This window comes from Branchiostoma lanceolatum, chromosome 1 (assembly GCF_035083965.1).
Source record: "Branchiostoma lanceolatum isolate klBraLanc5 chromosome 1, klBraLanc5.hap2, whole genome shotgun sequence".
Lineage (NCBI taxonomy): Eukaryota > Metazoa > Chordata > Leptocardii > Amphioxiformes > Branchiostomatidae > Branchiostoma > Branchiostoma lanceolatum.
In genome coordinates this window covers 31,027,907-31,053,018 of record NC_089722.1, presented here as the reverse complement: position 1 = coordinate 31,053,018, position 25,112 = coordinate 31,027,907, and the positions used below count along the sequence as shown (strand labels likewise).

Genomic DNA, 25,112 nt, shown 5'->3' with positions numbered 1-25,112 from the left:
GTCGTTGCTCTTTGACCCGGATTTCATCTTTAGCAGAAGTTTGCCCGTGTGTTTTTCTTTTCTGGCTGCAAATATCTGTCTCGAACTTTGCAGTCATGTTAACGTATTATTACGACATAATGTCGCAGCCCTCGCGGGCAATCTTCCAGTTTCTCAAGGCGAACAACATAGTGTACAAAGACCATCCGATAGCGATCAGAAAAGGTGAGAAAAAAGGGAGCTGAAAAAGGGGGGAGGGGCGAGAAATTGAACTTTTGAACTCCAGCTAAAATTGCACTTGGATGTCCTTGCATGTGTTGAGTTCGTCAAAGTTTTATAACGACACCTGCGACCAAGCTTTCTTAGTTTGACGAGATTGACCTTAAGAAACAAAAGAAGAACGATTAACACGCTAAATATTCCGTAACTTAAAACTGGGTCTTGTTGCATAGACTAACAAATCAATAAATAACAATGCTGCCACGTTGCCAGCGTCCTATATTTACAAAGTTTTCTACTTAGCCATGAATGTACGTTTCTCAGAATAACTGCGTGTTTTAGAAGAAGATTAACTTCACCAACTATTGATATATTCAAAACACAAATAATATTTCTCATATATATGTCTACAGTTTTCATGTCTTCATTTATGAGAAGTGGTTATCAAGTGTTGATCAAAGTCCAACATTGTACATTTTGTTCAAAACAGAATCTTAAGTGTTAAGTACTACTACACACCATACATTGTGTAATTGTCCTCATTAATTGCATGTAGTTACCTTGAGCTCGTACTTGACGCATTCAAGAAATTATTTGTACAGCATCATATTCCATGCTATGTCGATGCAGATTAAACATCCAGGTAATAAGATACTCAATGCAAAAGTGACTCAAGCAACTGCATAAATTTTGTAAATGGTCAGACATTTCAAACAGCGTCCGATGCAGCGACTGAGCAGAAAACAAGTATTTAACTCAAAACTAGTATGAAAGACATGAAAGAAAGCAGATGCTTTCTGAAACATCTGACCATTTACTAAACTTATATCCAGTTGCTTTAGTAATTTTTGTATTGATCATATATGCAATGTGTTTTCCATACAACAGTCCATTGAAGTAATTTATTTTGTCAAATAAGATCAGTTCTGGGAAGAGTTGATTGTGAAATTTGTTCTTGACTTTTGATTTCTTGTCCAACACAGGAGAACACAAGTCTGACTGGTTCCTGAAGATTAATCCCATGGGAAAAGTTCCAGCCATCAACGACAACGGCTTTATTCTCACTGAAAGGTGATTGTCACAAATCCCATGCAGGGCTCGAGATTCATTTTTGGGAATAGGTACATTGGTGCACCTGACCTAAACATTTTGGTGCACAGAAAGAATTTTGGGTGCACAACATAAAATAAAGTAGAATATCAGCAAAAGGTATCTACAAACCCTACTACATGTACCTCTGTAATACTTAATTTTAAATTTTGAATACAAAATTTTAAACAAGTAATATATCGAAGTACAAGAAAAGTTATATTGCTTTTTCTAATACTTAGATTTCAAGAGTATTCTGTTTTCTAGTGTACAATAGTACCTTAGACTACAAAAATATCTAGGTGCACCAGTGCACCCAGTCAAAAATTAGGTGCAAAACTCAAATTTTTGGTGCACCAAAGTGCACATGCACTCAGTATTTCGAGCCCTGCCATGCAATGTCTTATCATTCTCCAACCCAGCGACCTTTGCTATCCATACTCTGCCAAACCAGTTGGACTTTAAAGTAGCCTTTGAGCCATATCTTTTATGAATATCAATGAGCTTGCCTTATTTTGCACAAGCCGATCAGTGTCCAGACTACAAACTTCCGATAGGACATGTTCCAGTGCGTGGAAATTGCAAAATAGTCTCAACTTTCAGAGAAAAGTCATTTAATACGTACATGCCTAAACTTCACTTTGTAATATTTGTTAGAACTCATATTCCTCTTATATGAAGACAAAGTGAAATTGATACAGTCCATGGAATGAGGTTCCTTGGTCCATGTAATATTATGTTACCATTTTTACCTCTTTTTTGATAAAGTGTTGCTATCCTGAAGTACCTGGCGATGAGATACGTCGTCCCCGATCACTGGTACCCCTCTGACCTCCAGCAAAGGGCTCGCGTGGATGAGTACATGGCTTGGCAGCACATGAACACACGCTTTAACGCAGCAGGGCTGTTCTGGAAAGAAGTAAGTCCTTCATCCAAAATTCATTTTTGAGAATAGGGGAATAGGTATACTGTTGCCCCTAACCTAAAATTTAGGCGCACAGAAAGAAATTTGGGTGCACAACATCAAATCAAGTAGAATGTCAGCAAAACGTAATTGCTAACCCTACTTATTCTATCAAAAGTAGTACATCAGAGTATAACAAAGCTTTTATTGCTTTTTCTGATACTTGAATGTGAAGAATATTCTGTATGGTAGGGTACAATTATAGTACTTTCACCCTATAGCCCACGATAATATCTAGGCAGCTGCACCCAGAGTCAAAACTACATTTAGTCTTTTTTTATTTCTGTTGCCCGTGCTGTGCAGGCTATGTTGCCCCAGATTTCAGGCAAGCCGGTGGACAAAGCTACGCTAGACAAGGCTGTGTCTCAGCTGGACGATACTCTGGACATGCTCCAGACCATGTTTCTCAAGGACCAACTGTTTCTCTGTGGGGACAGCATCACTATTGCTGACCTACTGGCTGTGAGTACTTTGGTCTAAGGCACCCTCCTTTATCAGCGCTGAAACGCGCTCGGGAAATGTTCAGCAAACCCTCCCGGTCTCAGCCCTGATCTTTTGAACGGAGATTTTGGGTTCTGGGGGCGTCACTGACAGTTGCTCATTGATAATTTAGAGCTAGCCTTTTTTGGTACAAACAGTCATTGGCTGCTCATGAATAATTAAGTAGCGATGTAAGACGTAAGCTGATTGGCTGATAGCTTACCAGCGCCCTTTGCGGCTTTGCTCAAAATGAGCTTTAGCAAACCCTCTGGTTGGCTGAAAGCTGTTTGGTGGTGACGTCGCCAGAAGCGTGTTCAGGGGCTCGGAAGGGCAGGGCCGCTATGGGAGGTAACGAACATAACGAGTCTGCTGGGAGGATGGTCTAAGGCAGAATGTTTATATTATGTTATTACAACTGACTCAAATCCTTGTCGAACTACAAAACTGAACTCAGTCTGTTATTCGTGCTGGACAGTAACCTTGCTTTTGATTATTTCGAATAGAAACGCTGCTTTTAATTGTGTTCGTTTGCAACTATATTATGATTCATCAACTGTTAACTACGTCGACATTATTGAACGTTGTTTGTACATTTTATTATTATTGCGTCGGCTTTACTGTATAAGTTGATTGTAAAATTCAGCGTAATTCACTTTTTTACTTCAATACCCTTTACACGACTTTCCTCACATCACCCAGGTGTAAATGGGTACCTGGCTTCAGTTGGGTAAAAAGCGGTGGCAGGAGAGAGATGGGCTCCACCTTCCAATAACAACCCACTGCCCCTATGGCCCCAAAAAGGCTGTGGGACTACCTTTACCTTTTAGAAACTCTAACAGCATGCTCTGTCCTCCCTTCCCATTGGCAGGTCAATGAACTGATCCAGTGCCTGGCTTCGGGCCGTGACGTCACCAAAGGCAGACCTAAACTCAACGCCTGGATGAACCACGTCAGAGAGAAACTACACCCCCATTTTGACAACAGCGTCGCTATGATCTACAAAATGAGGGACAGGGCCAGGATGCAGCAGGCTAGGCTTTAGAGAGCTTCAAATTTCTAATTATGTTCAAGAAGTGTATCAATGCATTAACATACACGTCTTAATCTGCTAAATCCGTGATCCCTCCACTTTGACCTTATTGAAGCCATGTGGCCAAACAAGGAGGTCTATATAACCTCCTTGGGCCAAACAAGCGCTTTTAAGAAAAATTAAGGCCTTGACTTTGACTTGAGATATACACTATTCTCCTGTTTTTGAACATCACACCATTACACTATGCGCAGTTTAATCCGTGAAGTGGCCTATTATATTCAAAATGTAAACCTGATGACTGCAAGCATCATGCGAAAAAAGTTGATGTATAGAGAAACCTTGAAATTGTATGATAAATTTATTGCAGATAGCTGCTGTCATATGTATCTGTATAAAGTTGATAAGATTCTGTGGCAGCACAGTTGTAAAATATCATGCTGCTGAATAATTAAGGGTTAGTGACCCTCCCCCAGGTGTATATGGTGTCATAAGGCCTGGTCATTTGCTATAACTCCCAAATGAAATGTTACAAAATGCAAATGTAAGTCATCTTCTCCTCATGACATAATGCCAAAGTCGAATGAGTCGGTTTTTGTAATAACTGACCACTTGAGATTCATTATTCATATGAAATTACCAATATCACATGGGGGCTTCTCAATGGACGACATCATCTGGCTATATCATATGATAGTTTCAGATAACTTATAAGTTACCTGAATTGTATAGTACCTGACGTAGGTAATACAACTGATTGTTTGGTGTTTCAACTCATACTGTGCTATGTTGTTAGCCTCTACCAGGCCCCCGCGGATCGCTGGGAAAATAGTAGAAATCGGCAAATAGAGTGAAAAGTATGCCAAGGCTACTCCGCTGCAGACAGTAACATTGAGATCGCTGTGTGTGTGTGGTCTGATGTGTGTGGTCTTATGTATACACACACTTATTTACACATATACACACACACACCCTATATATACATATATATCTGTGTGTGTGGTCTTATGTATGCACACACATATTTCCACATAAACTCACACACACACACACCCTATATATATATATATATATAGAGAGAGAGAGAGAGAGAGAGAGAGAGAGAGAGAGAGAAAACTTACTATCTTACATGCAAATCTATTCTGTATTTACATTATACAAATTCAACTTTACCTGTGTCCTGACAACTTCGCAAGCATCACATACGGTCAATTCGTTGCAATTGCCCTCAAAACAATGTAAAATGTAGGTTGATAAGTACTCCGGCTAAAACTTGTTTGGGAAAGCTGTGTATAAAATATTTTCCAATTTCGATTATTGTAAAGTTTTAAACAGCGTATTCAAATATCACACTCCACGGTTCATGTATTATTGTTCGGAGGCGTGACATCGAAGTCCAACTGTTTCATAAATTTACCGTGTTTCTCTTTCTTTTTACGGACTACCGCCTCCCATACGACAACTGAAAACGTTCCTATCAATATACATGTCAGACCGAATCCATCGAAGGTAGTCGGAGCAAAGCCCAGCAAAATCCATTGAAGTGCATAGGCAGAAAATGCATTGGTCTGAAACAGGGCATATGCTGCATTTACCTCAACCAGCTTCAGGCCAGCGTAAAGAAAGCAGATTCCTGCGCAACGACTTACACAGTTTGCAAACAAGACTGCGGCAGTTGTCGATTCAAGATACCACGTTTGGCTGGTAAAAAGCGTTGCTACCCCTGCGGAAACTGTGGCTATGCTGTAAGTGTACGTCATAACCATCGTTTTCGGGGTGGAGTCCAGAAGGATTTTGATGTTAACGGTCAGCATGGCGAAAATCAATCCTGCAATGATGGCTAGCACTATTCCCAGAGCGACGTTAACGTTGTCAGAGTCGACCGTTGACGGCCCCTTGTTGCTGATGCCGCTGTAACCAAGTAGTGCAACACCTGCGATGCACCATAGACTGCCAAACATAGTCGGACGTGTTGGGATCTGAAATCACACAACAGGAATTAGCTATTGCATGGCAAGGTTGGGAAATAGAGGACATTTGCGCACGAAAATTAAAGAAGCCCAACGTTACGATATCGATGAGTGACTCTGTAAATGAATATAGGATCGTATCATAGTACTTTAAAGCCCCCGTCACAAATAAGAAATTCAGCTCGGCCGACGTGTTGGCGAGCTTCAAATGTACATTTTCGGCCGAAATACGGCCACCGTCCTGTCGATTACGCGGGCTTCGGGCGATTTTTAGAAATCAAAGTTGATCTAAATATCTTACCAGGCCTTTTACCAGGTTAGTCGATTCTGACTTCGTCCATGTCCATGAGGGATTTTTAGTGTTCGACGGACGTCACCTGAGATTTTCATTGGAAAATACGGTCGACGCTCGGGGGATTTTGTCCGCCACTTTGTCTTTGTTCATTTATTTGATTCTTCTTTGAATAAAAAATGATAAAAAAGATTCAGGCTTTATTGAGAAGCACCATGAAGCATGTTTTGTAATCAGAGCTGATGTGACATCATTTTATCATTTCATTATTGGTCTATGTACATGTACATGGTCCCTATATTTGTCTGTTTCTAAAAGCAAATTTGTGACATACCTCTTTAATAAAGATACAGGAAAGGATCGCAACGAAGACTATTGAGCTTGGGTTGATGACGGTTTCTGCGTTGGCCGGAGGGGCGTACCTGTAGGCAGAGACCTGTAGTAGAAGTAGTAGTAGTATAGTAGTAGTAGACTGGTTTATTCAAAAACAGCCAGACTTACAAACCTCCAGGCAGCCGCTGGGGAGGCTGAATTACGAGGCTGTTTACACGGTCGGTAAAAGAAACATCGCCTTTGGTGACATACCAAGACTTTATGATTTTATTATAAAAATCTCAACGATAATACTTGATTAAAACACGATTTCTAAAACAGCACTTCACATATGCAGTATTAACGTGGTCTCATGGACACCGAAATGGCCGCATCAAAGTTAAAGCCCAAAAGATACAATCACTGAATGGTCTAAAATCATTCGAAATAAATCAATGGCAAACCTGGCAAAGGATTCCGAGGAAACGACCAACTCCGTTGAAAGTCAAGCGGAAGACTTGTTTATAGTTGGTGGTGAGAAGGTTTGTCCTGTGATAGGCGGCGACGCACAGAATAGCTGAAAGAAGTAGTAGATCGTTGAAGAAGTTCATCTGATATGCTGTGTATCCTCGGTCTTGTACATACCGTGAGGTTGCAGGAACCAAACCACTGGCAAGCCCGTATGCCAGGCATGCGGCCACGCCCCAATAATTCTGAGGTAAAATAAAACAGATTATTGTGAGATCAGATAGTCTTATGCATGGCTTCTTGTTTCTGGTACAATCTTTATTATTGCACAATTTAGTTAGCAGGTGAATATTAAACAAAGTTATTTGCAATTGTATACACCAAAGTCTTTTATTCAAGACTGATGTTTCGGCGACCGTCCATCACCTTCCTCAGGCCAATGCCAGTGACCGGTTCTATTACGCGCTGCAGCTATAGATGTCGCTACTAACGTTTGGGACCGCATTTGTTAGCAGCGACACCTAGCTGCAGTGCGCGTAATAGAACCAGTCAGAATTGCCCCTAGGAAGGTATGTCGGGACAGACGGTCGCCGAAACGTCGGTCTTGAATATGTATCGGGTGGAATAAAACAGTTGCTTGTGTTAAGCCGGCGTCACAATTCATGCGACCGTCGGCCGAATTTGTAGATCGCCCGAAGCTCGCCGAATTTCAAAATCGCCCGAGTGTCGACCGCATTTTCCAATGAAAATCTCAGGTGACGTCCGTCGAACACTAAAAACTAAAAATCCCCCATGGGATGGTACCATCTCTTGGACATGGACGAAGTCAGAATCGACTAACCTGGTAAAAGGCCAATATTTGGATCAACTTTGATTTCTAAAAATCGCCCGAAGCCCGCGTAATGCTTAGGTCACATTTCCATTCCGGGGCCCGGTCGGGCAGCTTGCGGGAACGAAAAATATGATATAAAAGACAACTAAAGACAAAAAACGTTCAAAATTACTCCTAACTACAAATTGTGTATTTTCTTGATATGCGTTTTTTAATTTTTCGTTTTCGCCGACACCCCGGCCGGGCCCCGGCTTGGGAATGTGACCTAAGCATGATGGAGAGGACGTTGGCCGTACTTCGGCGGAAAATGTACATTTGAAGCTCGCCAACACGTCAGCCGAGCTGAATTTCTTATTTGTGACGGGGGCTTTACAAAGAACTTTATTATCCTGTGACTTACCCACCTGAGTAACATATTCACGGGATTAGCATGTAGATGCTTACTCAACAATTGCCTTTGTATTTCATAACACTACTGAGGCCTGCACCGCGCCAATCGCGACACTCAAATCAAAATTCATACAAGACGCTACCATTCCACAAAGACTGTTACAGATATTCATTTCATCCTCAAACTGTGAGAGTCTGGAACTCTTTACCCCAGGAAGTCACGGTCACAGCCGATTCTCCCAAGTTCAAGGAGGCTGTGCTCCTGCGATGCTACGTACGTACATACACTACGCATGCGTGCCTGGTATCAGGACAACTCGGCCCATTTTCAACTCCGCCCATCGCAAATCTGGTCAACTCGGCCCATCGCAAATCTGGTCAACTCGGCCCATCGCAAATCTGGTCAACTCGGCCCATCGCAAATCTGGTCAACTCGGACCATCGCAAATCTGGTCAACTCGGCCCATCGCAAATCTGGTCAACTCGGCCCATCGCAAATCTGGTCAATTCGGCCCATCGCCGGGGTCAATTCGGCCCATCGCCGAGGTCAAGTCGGCCCATCGCCGAGGTCAAGTCGGCCAATCGCCAAATTTCCACAAAATAAAACAAAAAACACTCACCTTCTAAACCACAACCTCATGACTGCAATTTTTAATGTTTATCCGCCGTGTCCCAGGTAGTATTGCATATATACATACACAAATCTTAAACGGTACATTTGTAGTAACAATGTGTCCTTGCGTAATTGTCAGACAACTTCGAACTGTTGAGGTTTTTGGAGCTCCATATACCGCCGGCGCTTAGGCAATCAACATGACTTTAACAGAGACCGCGTTTTTTGTCAGACAACTTCGAACTGTTGACTTAATTTGAGGCTTTTGGGGACCCATACGGCCGGCGCTTAGGCAATCAACATGATTTCAATACAGGCCACGTCTTTTTGTCAGACAACTTGAAACTGTTGACTTTAAGGTTTTGGGGCCGAGTTGACAAGAGAGATGGGCCGAGTTGGTAATGGACCGAGTCGTCCGACATCCATGCGTGCCCTACCTTGAACCTAAGGCGGCTATCGATGTCCTTCTCCGGATCTTCAGAATCTTGATCTTGAAAAAGTTTGTCCAACTTCCCGGACTCATCGATTCCCGATGTCATTGCTGGCATTTTCTGCTGTTGTAGAAACGACATGCCGTGTAATGCTTCGGTCACATTTCCAAGCCGGGGCCCGGTCGGGCTGTTTGAGAAAACAAAGAATAAAAGACGCATATCAAGGATATACATAACGTATTGTAAGGAATAATTTTTCAAAAGTTTTGTGTGTTTTGTTGTCTTTTATGTCATAGTTTTCGTTCCCACAAGCTGCCCGGCCGGGCCCCGGGTTGGAAATGTGACCCTAGCATTATACATATCCATACCGGGGCCCGGCCGGGCTATTTGCGGGAACGTAAAATAAAAATTCATATCAAGAAATATACACAGATCATGCTTATGAATAACCAGTTTTACGTTTATGTCTTTTGTTGTCTTCTATGTCGTACTTTTCGTTCCGGCAAACTGTCCGGCCGGGCCCCGGCTTGGAAATGTGACCCTAGCATTATCAGTCAGATTTCAAATCGCGTATCCGTCCAAGACACCGTACAGGCACCGTGTACATTTTGTAACTAGCTATAGGTACTGTATGTCAAAAGCGGTGGAAGAATCTTTCAAACTGCCCTTCTAAAAACTACCAGGAAAGAAACGGGCTTTTTAAACTGAAGCCACAAAAACTCATCACAATTTCCCAAACTATAACTCACAGGAAGTGGTACGCATCGTTCACTGCTTCCAAAAAAGTGGTCATTGCTTCCAAAAAAAATAGGTCAAAAAGGGACAACCATAGATTGTATTCTGTGGCAGTTAGAATAGCCTCTTGCTCCACTTGTCACTCCACTTGCAACCATGTCGCTTGCCACCAGTTACCCTACATTATCTGTATACTTTCTGTAAATACTGAGCAATAAAACTGTAACAAAACAGAGCAATATAATATATTAATGTTGGATCCATGGCCATATGCAAAGGTATACGATTACATTTACTATCTACGAACAAGTTAACTTACTACACAGTTTTTGAGCAATGCTTTGACAAAAATCCTCATACTATGTAGTTATAGATGTAGCAAGGCCTTTGAGATGGGCGGGCCAGCGTAAAAACAAGAACGTAACTGAAACATATTAAATTAATGGGATTTCAGAATGTCCCTTCGAACGTGCAAGACAAATTGAACGGCGGCAGTTTCACGTTAGACGGTTAGGTATCACAAGTATAATGCATTTCCCTTACCCGCAGCCGACTGGGGGCGTAATGTGTTGTCTTGTAAACTGCAAGATGGTCGACGATCTGCGTATATGCGTCAACGGCTCGTTCGGCAGAACAAAGGTCTATGTTCAACCGGTCTTACAGGTATTCTCACCCGCAAAACTTCACCCGCGGTCTATATAAGGGTCACAGATAATGGATGAAAGACCTTTACTGTGCATTCATGCCCCGAGGGGCTAGGTACAGGTCGTCTAACTAAACACATGGAACATACAAGGACATAAATACAACAATACAAGCTGTAAACATATAGAGTAGACAAACGTGTTATTCAACTAAGCTAGTCCAGTAGTGTCGACTTCTTCTCGCTTCTTTGTACATGTGTAAATGTATGAACAGACAATATTTCTTATACAAAGATTATCCAGGCGCAATAAAGATATGAATTTGTCTGTTGCATTAAGATGTTCGAAATATGGGAATTTTTCTTTGATTAAGTTAAAAAGTACACTTCTTTCGCTATAGTATAATTTACAATCCAGGACGAAATGTTGCTCATCTTCTACTCGATTTAAATTACAATGTTGGCAAAGTCTATGTTGTAGAGGCGTGCGGTTGTGCCTTCCTGTTTCGACATGTAATCTGTGACAGCTAACCCGGAGTTTAGTAGTAGCCACTCTGTGTTTGATGTTGATAATGGATAAATACTCTTCTTCTTTATACAATGACTTTAACAGACGGTAAGTTCGGAGTTTGTTGCTGTAAGATTTATCCCTGTTATCGTTGTGGATTTCGGCTGAGAATGTATATACACACCATGGGACGGCTCTGATAATTACCCGGGCTGAAGTTTGTGCTTGTGGCCTCTCACCAACTGTCAGCCAATCAAAGAATCGCCCATTTTTTTCAGATTCTCTGACAGCTTGGGCCACGGCTCTGTGTAGGAAATGTCGTATAGGTGGCACGGAAATACCTTGTACGTTTAATTTACGAATGCATAGATTTATTGCTATTCTCCATTTATACTTTGAAGTCTTGTATTGAAATTTGCAGACATATTCTCCACATGTAACACACACACACACACACACACACACACACGCACTACGTATTCACTACGGCTCTCGTAGCTTTCATTAACACCGCATTTTCCCCATCTTTACTTACATTTTATTTTATTTGCTAAATGCTAAATATTCCCTACAACTTTGGCACTACACTGTTGTAATTAACATATTTGTGCTCCACCTATAATAGTAATAATGATAATGGTTTTTATTAGTCAGAAATTACCCGCAATGGCAGTCTATTAGTGCTGAATTGATGCAGGATATTACAGGTTTCACACAATACACAATATAATTATATAATATCTTCTCTACACTTGCATTTTGTGGAACTGTCGCAAGGGTCTGGGCGGCTGCCATTCGGCGCCACTAGGTGACCTCAATACGACCTTCCCCAACGAAGTCAGGTACCCATTTACACCTGGGTGGAGTGAGGAAAGTCGTGTAAAGTGCCTTTCCCAAGGGCACAAGATCGGTGACATGACAGGATTCGAACTCGGGACCTCTTGGTTCTGAGTCGAACGCTCTGCCGTTGCGCCACACGATACCACTTTGCATTGTAATACATGTAGTTGAAAACAACAAAATTCTGACAAGTTTATATTTGTCTTTATTTGTACTCTGACAATATGGAACTTCACATAAATCTAGAACAAACACATTCACTTCTTTTAGTGTCAATAAATCATAAGGAGAATGATGCAAAATCCTCTTTACACAAGAACTAAAAAGCGAATGAAACAAAACTGCAGTAGATCTATGCAAAAATCTACCAAAAGCTAGTTCTAATCAGTAAAAATGTTTTAAACAACACTCGAATCTCATGTATAGTACAACACATTATATATATATATATAGAGAGAGATAAGTATTCCCTATAAAATATATGTATATAGCCCTTCCCAAAATATATAACTTCATATCTGTTTCATCTTCAATAATATTTCATAAAATTTTCAAGCAGATCAGTTTATTCACAGCTAGCCACTGGTCCACTAACCTCACATCTGCTTTGGGCATAACGACTACTGAAAAGATAGAAAATGGCTTGGTATATCCTTTGACATCAGACTTTGCCTGGAAATACTGACTTTTTGTGGAATAGCTAGCCTTTGCCATGCTCCACAGGTTGCTGGAAAATAGTAGAAATTTGCAAAATAGACAGATAACATGCCAGAGGAGTTAGCTGGCCAGGGAGTACAGTTTGCGACGTCGAAAACTGTCATGTTATCTTTCTATTTGGCAAATTTCTACTATTGTTCTAGCGACCTGTGGAGCTTGGTAAAGGCTATGGAATAGCTACCTTGTTAGATAATCATTCTTTTAAAAAAATAACAATATTTACCCTGATCCTGTTCATAAACATGGCTTGGTATATCCTTTGACATTAGGCAGTGTGCATTGCCTGGGAATACTGACTTTCTGTGTAATAGCTATTTTGTTAGATAATTATTTGAAATAAACAATCATGATTTAAAACCATGGTTCTGCTTAATACAAACTTAAGGATAAGTAACGCAAACAAAAATCCAAGTCGTCAAAAAACAAAAGACAAATGATGAAGAAAAGTTTTGGCACTTTTTTCTAGACTTACACATTAGCCCTGGTGCTCAACCCAAGAATGTACGATCATAACAAACAGAACATTACTGCAAAGGACAATAAACATGATTTCCAATGATATGTAATACAATACAATTGACAAAGCATTCATGGAAATATGATTGATAAACCATTGACAACTTTTTTGTTGAGTTTTGCTGTAAAAGTTGAAAGTGACAATATTGTATTGTGAGGATTGAAATGCACAATCAGTGGCAAGACAAAGGGAGATGAAAGCTAAGTGATAATACTGAAATTCAAGCCAGTTACATCTTTGTATGAAACAAGCAATGGATATCCCAATGATTCAGCCTCAAATCTCTGGCTCCGTCATATCCTTCCACCCTCCATCTCCCCCTCTGCATCCTCCTACTCATGATCCTACATCATTCATCTCCTCATTCTTATTCTGTCTGCATTCTCCTCATCCGCATCTTCAGCATCCTGCCTCCTCCATCCTCATCACCATTATCCTCCTTCATCCTCCTTACTCTGCATCATCGTCATCATCATCATCCCCTCCTCCCTCATCAGCACCGCCTCCTTCATCCTCCTCACTCTGCATCTTCTTCATCATCCTCCTCGTCCCCTCCTCCCTCATCAGCACCGCCTCCTTCATCCTCCTCACTCTGCATCCTCTTCATCATCCTCCTCGTCCCCTCCTCCCTCATTAACACCGCCTCCTCCATCCTCCTCACTCTGCATCCTCTTCATCCTCCTCCTCATCCCCTCCTTTCTCATCAGCACCGCCTCCTCCATCCTCCTCACTCTGCATCTTCTTCATCATCATCCTCCTCATCCCCTCCTCCCTCATCAGCGCTGCCTCTTTCATCCTCCTCACACTGCATCTTCTTCATCATCCTCCTCATCCCCTCCTTTCTCATCTGCACCGCCTCCTCCATCCTCCTCACTCTGCATCCTCTTCATCATCCTCCTCATCCCCTCCTTTCTCATCAGCACCGCCTCCTCCATCCTCCTCACTCTGCATCTTCTTCATCATCCTCCTCATCCCCACCTCCATCACCACCACCTGCTTCATCCTCCGTCTCCTGAGCAGACTCCTCTGCTCCCTCCACCAGTTCTCTGTGGACATTACACAAAATTAGCAGTTGCTACCTCCCCGATCACCCGATTTCTACTACTGCAGCAGCAGAAAACAGTGGACTACTACTACTACTACCTCCCCGATAACTATAGATGCCCACTTCTACCATCCCGATTACTTTATGCTCACTGCCATGATACCTTTCAAATTCCTTGTGTGTAAGTAGGTGACTAGCATCAATCAACCCATGGGTAAATGGTACCCAGGCTAAAACCAAAAAAATTGTTCTTTGATGAAGGTTATGCTTAGGTCCCAATTGGAAAAAGGGGCCTCATGGGGTAGTTGACGGGGTGTTTTTTGCACTTTCGGGCTGCCAGGCTATTTTTGGGCTCAACCGGGACCCCGAAGCATTTTTACCCGGCCTTAAAATTAATGCAGGAAGAAATAGTCACCATGAGGTATCAATTGTGGGTATGACATGAAATCTTATTCTTCTACACTCACTCATAGTCAATGTCTCCATCCCCGTCCTTGTCGAGGTAATCAATCAGCACATCCAGTTCTTCATCCTCCAGCTCAATACCTGTGTTCTGTGGGAGGAGAGGAATAACACCAGATAAAATAACACCAGAATTTTTTTTTAATTCTGATTCCCTTTAGCCAAGGCAGTTAATATATTCCCCCTATAACCTCCTTGCTTTCATTATATTCCCCTTCCAGTGGGAAGGGGGATATACTGTTTTTGCTTGCCTGTTCTTCTTCTTCTTCTTCTTCTTCTTCTTTCTTCTTCTTCTTCTTCTTCTGCCAAAAACCAAGTAGATGTGCGGTGGTAGCTCTACTAATGGTATTCCAGAAAATTATATGTACCTTATGTTACAATGTACGGATGTTATATTTGAGATGTAGGTACCTATAGGAAAGGTGAATACACCTGACGATAAATTATGCTAATGAGGACATCATTTGCATAATTTATGCAAAAAGTTGTATTTCCTTTACAGTAAAAGCTGCAGATGTCATATTTGAGATGTAGGTACCTTTAGGAAAGGTGAACACACCCGGACATAAATTATGCTAATGAGGACATCATTTGCATAATTTATGCATAAAGTTGTATTTCCTTTACAGTAAAAGCTGCAGATGTCATATTTGAGATATAGGTACCTTTAGGAAAGGTGAACACACCTGGACATAAATTATGCTAATGAAGACCTCATTTGCATAATTTATGCATAAACTTGCATTTCCCTTACCGTGAAAGCTACGGATGTCATATTTGAGATGTAGGTACCATTAGGAAGAGTCACAAAACCTGGCCATAAATTATGCTAATGAAGACCTCATTTGCATAATTTATGCATAAACTTGCATTTCCCTTACCGTGAAAGCTACGGATGTCATATTTGAGATGTAGGTACCATTAGGAAGGGTCACAAAACCTGGCCATAAATTATGCTAATGAGGGCTTCGTTTGCATAATTTATGCATATCCCTTACCGTAAAGGCTACGGATGTCATATTTCAGATGTAGGTACCTTTAGGAGAGGTGAACACACCTGTATATAAATTATGCTAATGCGGACCTCATTTGCATAATTTATGCATAAACTTGTTTTTCCCTTACTGTCAAGGCTACGGATGTCATATTTGAGATGCAGGTACCTTTAGGAAAGGTCAGAAAACCTGGCCATAAATTATGCTAATGAGTGCATTATGCATAATTTATGCATATCCCTTACCATGAAAGCTATGGATGTCATATTTGAGATGAAGGTACCTTTAGGAAAGGTGAACACACCTGGCCATAAATCATGCTAATGCCGACCTCCTTTGCATAATTTATGCAGAAACTTCGTAATATCCTTACAGTCAATGCTATGGCTGTCATATTTCAGGTGTAGGTAATGGGAGGGGAATATTCTGCATTTTCCCGAAAATGTTGCCATTCTAGTTTACTTCTACGTTGGTTTTGTTTTCTTTGCGCTCTTGCAATTTGCACAGGATGTCATCCATAGACTGAATTGAAACTTCCAGGTCTAACTATTCAGTATGGCAGACAATATAGCTACATGTACAGTTAATTGAGAGACATGCTGCCCCGACGGCTGACTAAGCTATGGGAGAGAACCGAGAACCGAACAGTTAATTGTATTTACTTTTGCAGTGGTTTTATTTTGCTGTAGGTTTTCGCAGTGCTTTGTGCCACCTCTCGGTAAACTACGTCAAATCTGTGTCAAGTGACAATGTCTACATAAGGATCACCTGGCCTATGTGACCACTTTCTGGTGGTCCCTTTAGAGAATTTTTTTCCATTGACACAAGCATTAAGAATCCTGTCTACAGTGGCCACCTGTCCACATAAAACAGATTTTATCAGCCCCCAGAGTGGTCTTCTTGGGCAGTTTTGACTTTTTATGATATAAGACAACTGTGAAATTTTGAAGATTTACAATACATTTTAGTGAGTGCAAACACCCTATTCTTTCTATCTAACCATTATACATTTTTGTAGGCCATGTTGATTCGATTATATGGATGACATCCTCTGGGAATACCCAAAACTGATGCGAGCATGCGAAAGAAAAAAAATTTTGAAAAAAAAAAAGAAATCTATAAGTGGTCAGGAAGGTTGAACAAATGACTTAACAAAGAGAGTATCATAATAATGGTATACCCCATAATACATTTTTTCATTTTTCTTCTTTGACTTTGGAATTTACTTTCACATTGGCACTCTTTGATATTTAATAATATAGCTTGAAATCCGTTTTCAGATATTTTTTTGCAATACCCGGCATATATTTGCTTGTTTTGCAGCTGCTTTGTACGATTTACAGTATGATCGAAAATTGATGCGCATGTGGATGTCATCCATATAATCAAATCAACATGGCCTTATGTTAGCTTGAAGGGGTCAGGATTGGAGTCAGGGTAAAGACTCGGAAGGACTCCTCACCCTGATTCCAACCCTGAACTCTTCCCGGGACACCGTCATGCTGCCGTCCTCGTCCATCGCGCGGAAGACGTCCCACATCCGCAGCCCGCGCTTCTCAATGTGCATCCTCAGAGCCGTCAGCACGTCTTGGGCGATCGTCTAAAGGTGTGGGGAAAGACGATATAATGAATTGGAGATACTGGCATGCCATCGTTTAAACTGCACATGCCCAAGGTAAAAATTGAAGGCCTCTAACTTATAAACAGTTTTCGTCTAGAACATTCCACGTCAAGAAGTGTTTCAACATATTATTTACAATCCATCGCACAGCGCATGCATAGTTTAAACCGTGAATTGGCTTGTTCACTATTCACAGGGGCTCATTTCAAAGTTCAAGTATGGCAGACCCATATTTTCATCAATAGCATTTTCTGGATGGGAGATGCAAAAGCAATGGAAAAAGGAAGACCAAGTTGAACATATTTCAAATCAATGTGTTGAAGAGACAGAAGTAATAAGGGGAAAGTCAGCTAGTGTTAGCGACAATTTACATTTGATCAAATCTGTAGGCTGTTGAAAATGTAAATCAAAATATAGTGAGAAAACTTGTGATCTGCCACCCTCAGAACTTTAAAATTGAGCCATGCACACAATGAACACAAAGTTACATGCACACAACAAAGTGCTCAGGTGTAGATTAACGATTTAAGTTATATTTACTACACTGCATTAACCAAAACAAAGTGCAACTTTCCAGCTCATAATAATGGTAACACAGCTAGTTGTGAAATAATAACTCTAAACATACAGTGACCAAAACTATGTAACTTATATTTGGTGCAAAGATGTGAACAAAGTACAGTGCAGGCTAACAATATTCAAGATCGTGAGGCGCAAATCTTCAAGACATAGCTTGAAGAATAGCACCTGTGGGTGGAAACCTGGGAATGCAGAGCAAACAAAGTCAACATGGTGGTATACGCATACTTACCTACCGCCGCTCTCGCCATGGGGCCAGGTGTAACAGTTCACACAACTACGAGAAGCGCAACCTACGAGCACGTCAGCCAAGACATCAGGAAAGAAGGAGACGAAGAAAGCGCAAGTCGGAGAAAGCGCAATAAGACGAGGAATATTTTCGATCATGAAAAAGGATATCATGGTCTGACCCTTTCCACGGGGCAGAGAATTTGGCAGAACCGGAACACTGTATCTTCACAAATTTTCGCCATCATTTTTTGGGGTTCTACTTAAAAAAGATGGACATATTAAGAAAATTTTTGTCACCATATAAGAATTAAATGCCCTTTTCAAGCAAAATGTCGTTAAAATGACAATTTGTACCACAGGAAATGTTTTAGAAGACTGTTAGAAGGTACATATTTAAGCTTAGCAAAAAAAACCACAATTTACGGTAGGTCAATTTTTTCAGCACCAGGCCCTCTGTGTCACGCCTGATTTGAGTCAAGTGGTTTCTTCTTACTTGTTCTACATGCTTTTCTTTTCATCGTTACTCGTCGAGCGAGAAGGAAGACAACCACGTCCTTTGTTCGCCTCTAAGGCTGGCAGAAAAAACAGCTCAGACCTAATCCTTCCTAAACCAATTTGGAATCAAAACAGTTTTGATAAAGACTGGGTCCTTGAGAAAACTTGAAAAGTTTGCTTTTGAAGACCCCACAGGTATTTTCATCAGGGATAACAAACAAACAATCAATATTTTACTGTCATCCTTAAGATAATTAGTAAAAAGAAGGTTAGAGACTTTGATTATGCCTTTTTTTCATGTTGTAGTATAACAGATTGTGATTTTCTCCATTTAGGGGCAAAGAAATATTATTCCAAATGCCTTGCAGGAAGGAAAGCAAAATTTAATATTCAATTGTAGGGTATGACTCATGTGCAATTATTAAAACCTGGCTATGGGGCCTTGACCCCACTTTTTGTTTATTCTTTGTCAACTTTGTGTTTGCAGTGGCACAATGCCTGACAGCTACCTGTCACGTTTTACAATTCATCCGGGGGTAAATTTGTTTTTGAGTAAGGACGTCAATAAATACTCAATGTTTGCTCAATAAGCGGAATGGAACAAAGAGGAAAACGGCTGTGGGGGAGAATGAAGCACTCTTGAGTAACAATACAGAACCCACACTTCAGTAAAGCCACTTTGTTAAATGTCAATTCAAATAGACTCTAGTAGTCCTGAATATGTGTAACCCAATAACATTTCCGTGTTTGGACGAATAACTTTGTTTGTCAGGGTACTGAATTGAAGGGTTATTAACATGTATTTTGATTGATTTAGAAAAAAAGGAAAAGCTCAAAGAGAAGTGCTACAAGTTAGAACAAGCAGACAAATTTTGGGAATTTTGACTGTTTTTTTGTTGTTGTTTTGTTTTTTCAGTGGGCCTTACAAGTTCCAGGGCTATTTTAGTATGTTTGCTGTTCAAAATGGCCTTTAGTTATCAAGTTATCACCCAAGCTTTACCAGAAGAATTAATCAAAAGATAGTTAAAACCACCTTTATCTTTAGTTAATATAACTTCATTGGTCTAGTTTTCATTTTAACTTTTTCTCACCATTATTCAACAGGTGGTTTTTGGTAGAAAAAATCATTGAATTGAAAAAAGATCTTGGTAACCATTAACTAAAGACAAACTTGGATGCATACAAAGTAGACGACTACAGCAAGGCCCATTGATATCAAAACATTTTTTCCAACAAACTCAAGAAACTGCTTTTTCTAATATCAAAATCAATAAGTATGTATTTGAAGATAAGAGAGTTGGGTGAAATGCACTCTGTTAGCAAAAACAATCACATACTTACCAACAGTTACTCTTGTTGGGAATTTATTACTCAGAAAGTCTTAGAAAGTCAGTTTCACAGCAAACCAAGGGAGAATTTAAAGGTGCATCAGGTGGTTCAAAGGTAATTTCAACCACAAACTACTTACATAGAAAGTATTATTCTCAGTCTATACCTGTTTTCATATACAAATCTGTTTTAAGATTCTAAAATTTTACCATAAAACATTGAAAGAAGTTACTAAAACATTCGAAGCACACAATAAAATATTCAGACTCCAAAATATACATTCAGCTGCAGAAGAATCTTTTTAAACTAGCAGCTATGACATGTCAGTCCTAACATTACACATAACCCTTACTTTACAACTGCCCTAAAAATAATACATTGAGCGATAATATATACATCCTTTCACCACAGTTCACCATTAGAAATATTTCACTTACATTTAGGGGGACATCCGGAAAATTTCACCCTTAGTCCTTTATTCTAAAAAAACACCATACCTCTCTAATATGACAATTGGAACAACCCAGAATGTTTTCCACAGGTCCAAATTTGGAAATAACACAGAGTTTGCTCCCAAAATATACTCAGTCTGGTATACATCATTCTTGGTAAAAAAAAAAAGACCTTAATCTTAAACCAATGCTATAACTATTATGTTCTTGGCAAGCTTCCTACATGTTATTGCATGTTTTATCATAATGCAGGCTAAAGTTGACATCAGTCTCAAAACTTACAAAACTTATATATTGTATGAGGACTGCATTTGATTTGACGTTAAATCAATTGAAAATTAATGGCCAGACAATGAGGGATGGGGGGGGGGGGTACAGTGTAGTTTCCAAGACAAAATATTCTCTCAAAATGTAGCTATGACCTATTATGCACATCTTTCCATTTCCTTGTTTGCCAATGTTTTTCTCAAAAAATTATTCCCAACCACCCCCTTCCATTCTTCATATGCCTGTGAAATCCTTTAATAGGAAGACTTTTGTTGAATTTGGTACAAAGAAATCAAATTAGAATATTGTAAACAAAAAAGCAAAACGATTTCACTCAATGCCTTTCAGAACATACCTGGTAGTCCATAGAATTTCAAAAAAAAATGTACAATCTGAACATTGATTAAAAAATGTGTTTCAGCAAAAAAAGGTACTGCAATCTTCATTTGGGTTGTCTTCAAGCTTGACTCTTTTGCTGCTTCATTCTTTTCTGAAATGTATCAATTCCTTGCTCATCTTTGTGAAAAAAACTAATCTAGACCGTCACCATTGCACCCATTCCAAATCCATCCATAGCAAACCTGACCCATGCACACGCAGGATGCTTCAGGGGTATATCGGGAAAATGTCTTTCTTGATATGTCTGCGGCTCCAATTTTCGTCCAATCTGAGCACCGTGTATAGAAGACATATACCTGGGTTCACACGTAGCCTGCGTTACACAATCTCTTGCCATCAGGGGCTGATTAGAGATATATTATATGAATGTATATCCATTTCCTTCATTTAGTTGCTGACAAAAGATAGTGCATGCGTCTGTTTCAAAACTCTATCCATGCAGTTGCTTGTCAATGAGTACTAACTATTTTTGGCGTATCTTACTACGTGGATGTCTAACCTTCATCAACATATATGGAGGGCTGTTAAAAGCATGATTTTATCAGGCTACATGTAAGTTCACACGCAAACAGGCATCCCTGCCTAAACATCACTGGTCAGGACTGCATAACACAAACTTGTAGATGCATTTTGGCCCCACAAAAATTTTGAAAAAGAAAAAGATCAGAAATTAATCTTCAAACAATCTTAAGTTTAGATTTGAGACATTGTATTTTCATGGGTTGCTTTTTGTAACAAATTGATAACTGGTAACTGTATTGGCAGAGGTCACCATAGATAAACCTTTAAAATTCACTCTAAAAAATAAATGCAAAGCAGCTACCAAATTTACCTCATAGGACTAACACCAAAATGTTGAAAGAATTGTTGTCTTTCCTGAGCTTTGCTTTCCCGAACACTTTTCATAACGTTAACGTTTAAGAAAAATGTTACTATTCAACAGTTAATGAAGGATGCTACAAAGTGTGAACCCAGTCATATGTATCCAATTTGTGCTCCTGCATTTCCGACAGATTCCAAAGTGCATCTTCTCAGCTGTTCCGTAAACTATGCCAAACAGCTGGGCTGGGAGGCACGCGACTGCAATGTAAGGTCCCAACACAAACTTCATACATGCACATACCATGATGTGAAATGAAATGGTACCGCCACCTCACCATGACACCGACTAAAATGCAACTTATGATACCAAGCAAATGAAACTTAGCAGTTTAGATTCATCGCTAACAGTTTTTACAAAAGGTTTTTCCATGACATCTAATTGAAATTCAACCTGTAAGGTAAATCTTGTCTGTGAAAGTTTTAGAAAGTTTGGTTTTATCTGTGCAAAACTATAATTTTGCACATCACATTTGTGGAAATTTTTCATTAAAAATTTGTCAAATTCACTGAAATTCAAAGCTGCTTCACTGCCTCGACGTTTTTAAAAACCGAAATTTTAAAAAAATCACAGACTGCATTCACTGAAATGTCTCTGTCTGGCCAAAAAATTGACAAGATAATGGTTATAACAAGGAAAAAGGGAATTGGTCAAACCAACTTTCCTGAGATTTTTTTCCAAAAAATATAGAATGGTATAAACTATTTCGAAACCCTGTTTCTTTGCCGATAAAATCATATCTAGCATTGGGGGGCAAAACTTGCAACATGTAAAAATTCAGTTTAAACTAAGTATGAAATGACATATTTCTAAATGATTATAAAGTTGCCCTCGTCTTTAAATCTGTACACATCTGCTTTGATTTAGCATGTTATCATGTCATGTAATGCTGATGACATTATTAAATGTTGTTTCACCACCTTTGCACCATGGTTATCAATTAGGATGAAGTTAGTCCCACTTTTGGCACACACAAACACAGCAAATTAAAGTTAGTACACTGTACTGCATTGTTACATCCCAGCATGCATCAGGATCGGCACAAGCAGCCTTTCCCTCTGATGCACTCTGGGAGGACGTGGCCCAGAATGCAATTGTTAGTCGTCAGTTTGTTGGAGAGCCTGAACCACCTTTGCCATCTTGCGTTCCTGCTCCTGGTGCGCCTGGGCTCCGAACACCAGCTCTCTGTCCCGGGGGAGAAAGGAGAAAAAGAAACGTAAGACTTAGTGCTTATATCAGAATCATCAATTAGTAAGTTTAACTATTCAACTACATACAGGTTGTCTCTGATCTGATCTATGAGTTTGTTTGAAGTTAAGATTCGTCTATTGGTGGCTCTAGGTTTTTCTTACTGGTACCTATCAATGAATTATGATAAAAGAAAGTTTAATGCATATATGATAAAAAAACGATATATCGTACAAAAATGTACCTTTAAACCGTCTTCATGGTTGTGCTGTTTGTTTCTCACCATAAACTTATGTTTATCATTCAACATAACAAACTATGATATAATCTGCATAACAGTTATACTAATAACCGTCAGACCGACAAGTGTACAAAAGGAAGTGATCTTTTGTTTGGTATATTCAATTATCTTCTCTTTAGGTTTCTAATGCTTTGAAATTCATTTCTTTGATAACCTTTTCAATGCCAAAAAATTCATAACGACTGAATGACAAATTGTAATGTAACCATGGCAACCTAACCACACACAGAAGTCCAGGAATAGGGAATCAGCAGACTGATGTGGTCAGTAGGAGGTTGGAAGACGAGCTGTACAAACTAGTGATGCCCCCAGCATCCTCCTGACTAACCAGTCCTACTGTTTACACAGATTACTTACCCCTGGAGATGGTAGAACAAACCATGCACATCAGATTTCAATTTGTATTGCATACCCAGTAAACCAATTCTCATAGAGTAACACCAGCTAGGTTTGTACTGAAGAGTACAAGCTGCATATCCGGACAATTTTTTTTTTCACGCACCAGGAAGGACCCCTACTCTTTTTGATAAGCGTGGTGAGTCAGTGGCCCCTTCTCTCTGAAAGTAGGAGGAATGCCCGCCTCACCTTCTTCTATAAACTTGTTTAGTACAAATAGGTAAACTTTTTACTGAAGAGTACAAGCTGCATATCCGGACAATTTTTTTCTATCCACTCGCACTGGGAAGTACTCTTTTTGATAAGCGTGGTGAGAGGAGGAGGAATGCCCGCCTCACCTTCTTCTATAAACTAGACTAAGTTAACAACCATATTAATATAGACACAGTTTGCTGAAACCAGCCCAGGGGCACACCCGGGGGAGCCACGACCTCAAGTTTTACACCATCCACGCAAGAACCAATACATATAAACACTCTTTCTTTCCCTGTACTATCCCCCAGTGGAACACCCTGCCTGGCACGGTTGCAACGGCTCCCACTGTTGAGTCGTTCCGTGCCAGGCTGGAGGCCTGTCCGCCTTAGCCCAGGACCTCAACTTCCCCCCCTTCTTTGCCCCTGAAGGGGCTATTTGGGGGTACTACCAATGTACATGTAGATATAGACACCAGGGGGCCCAAACTTGACCTTGACTTTTGTATTCCCAAGACCTACCCACATACAAAATTATTTGATTCACTGGCTTCTGATGTGCATGGCTTGTTCTGTAGAGCACTGTTAGTGCAAGAGGAAAGAGAACAGTTATACATACCCAACACCACTAAGTATCCACGGATGCAAAAGGCAAGGAATGCGGTGGGGTGGGAGAGAAATGTGTTCGGTGAGAATGTGAAAAGTCTACAGAACTGGACTCAGTGGAAAACTCAAGAGATATTATTTCAGTGTAAAGTCTCACAGCAAGCACAGCACTCAGAAATGTGAAGCAGTTCACACAGAGAAGCCTTTCTTTAAGAGCACAGAGCAGTCTAATATCATAAGCAACTATTCATGTTCTACGCAAGGTACATAATCATGGATTATGACCCTCAATTGTGCTTGAGAAGAAGTGAGATACATTTTTGACGCCAAGTGTATATCTGATGGTAGCACTGTCTCAGAACGTATTGTCATTTACCGCATATAACTTTATAAGGTCCTGTGCATTAGTTTTCATACAGTTGTGACAGTAAAGAAACTGCATGTAACTGACGCAACTTAAACTCAACATCCAAAAGAAACTGTGATGACTTCTATTGTAACTACAACACAAAAACTCCAGACCTTACATGCCTGATAACACATTGCAACTGTGCTACCATGCCAGAAAAGGGTTTAACGGTCACTGTTTCTATTAATTTTGTTGTTGACAGTTGACTTTACCACAGATCATTGATAAGTACGAAAG

General features: G+C 40.2%; 3 protein-coding genes across 9 annotated transcripts in view; 1 reads left to right on the top strand and 2 right to left on the bottom strand.

Annotated features, from left to right (window-relative positions):
- The first annotated feature begins 2 nt into the window (after nucleotides 1–2).
- On the top strand, nucleotides 3–4,538 carry LOC136448572 (glutathione S-transferase theta-1-like). The gene is made up of 5 exons (XM_066448191.1): nucleotides 3–204; nucleotides 1,182–1,269; nucleotides 2,056–2,206; nucleotides 2,555–2,713; nucleotides 3,600–4,538. Exons 1-5 carry the CDS (start codon nucleotides 96–98, stop codon nucleotides 3,771–3,773), a joined length of 681 nt encoding a protein of 226 aa, XP_066304288.1. The 5' UTR covers nucleotides 3–95; the 3' UTR covers nucleotides 3,774–4,538.
- Nucleotides 4,104–10,269, bottom strand: LOC136448535 (solute carrier family 35 member G2-like). 4 transcript variants are annotated; one of them, XM_066448148.1, is made up of 5 exons: nucleotides 9,819–10,269; nucleotides 9,076–9,256; nucleotides 6,800–7,048; nucleotides 6,358–6,459; nucleotides 4,104–5,740 (listed from the first exon to the last, which is right to left on the bottom strand). In XM_066448148.1, exons 1-5 carry the CDS (start codon nucleotides 9,860–9,862, stop codon nucleotides 5,123–5,125), a joined length of 1,194 nt encoding a protein of 397 aa, XP_066304245.1. In that variant the 5' UTR covers nucleotides 9,863–10,269; the 3' UTR covers nucleotides 4,104–5,122. The 4 variants fall into 4 exon arrangements, 3 of the variants coding, with proteins under 3 accessions (XP_066304245.1, XP_066304254.1, XP_066304237.1); XM_066448157.1 differs by having other exon boundaries at nucleotides 9,076–9,192; nucleotides 9,819–10,266; XR_010757896.1 differs by lacking the exons at nucleotides 9,076–9,256; nucleotides 9,819–10,269 and adding an exon at nucleotides 8,646–9,011.
- Nucleotides 10,270–11,983: 1,714 nt separating this feature from the next.
- Nucleotides 11,984–25,112, bottom strand: part of LOC136448487 (leucine-rich repeat-containing protein 74B-like) — a 29,540-nt gene continuing 16,411 nt past the window's right edge. For 2 of the 4 annotated variants that reach the window (XM_066448065.1, XM_066448073.1), the window contains 4 exons: nucleotides 22,915–22,969; nucleotides 16,994–17,131; nucleotides 14,542–14,627; nucleotides 11,984–14,075 (listed from right to left, as the gene is read on the bottom strand). In XM_066448065.1, coding sequence (XP_066304162.1) covers nucleotides 13,970–14,075; nucleotides 14,542–14,627; nucleotides 16,994–17,131; nucleotides 22,915–22,969 — 385 coding nt within the window. In that variant the 3' untranslated portion in view covers nucleotides 11,984–13,969. Of the gene's footprint in view, nucleotides 14,076–14,541; nucleotides 14,628–16,993; nucleotides 17,132–19,804; nucleotides 21,985–22,914; nucleotides 22,970–25,112 lie in introns of those variants that run through there. The other 2 variants (XM_066448083.1, XM_066448091.1) reach the window with 2 other exon arrangements.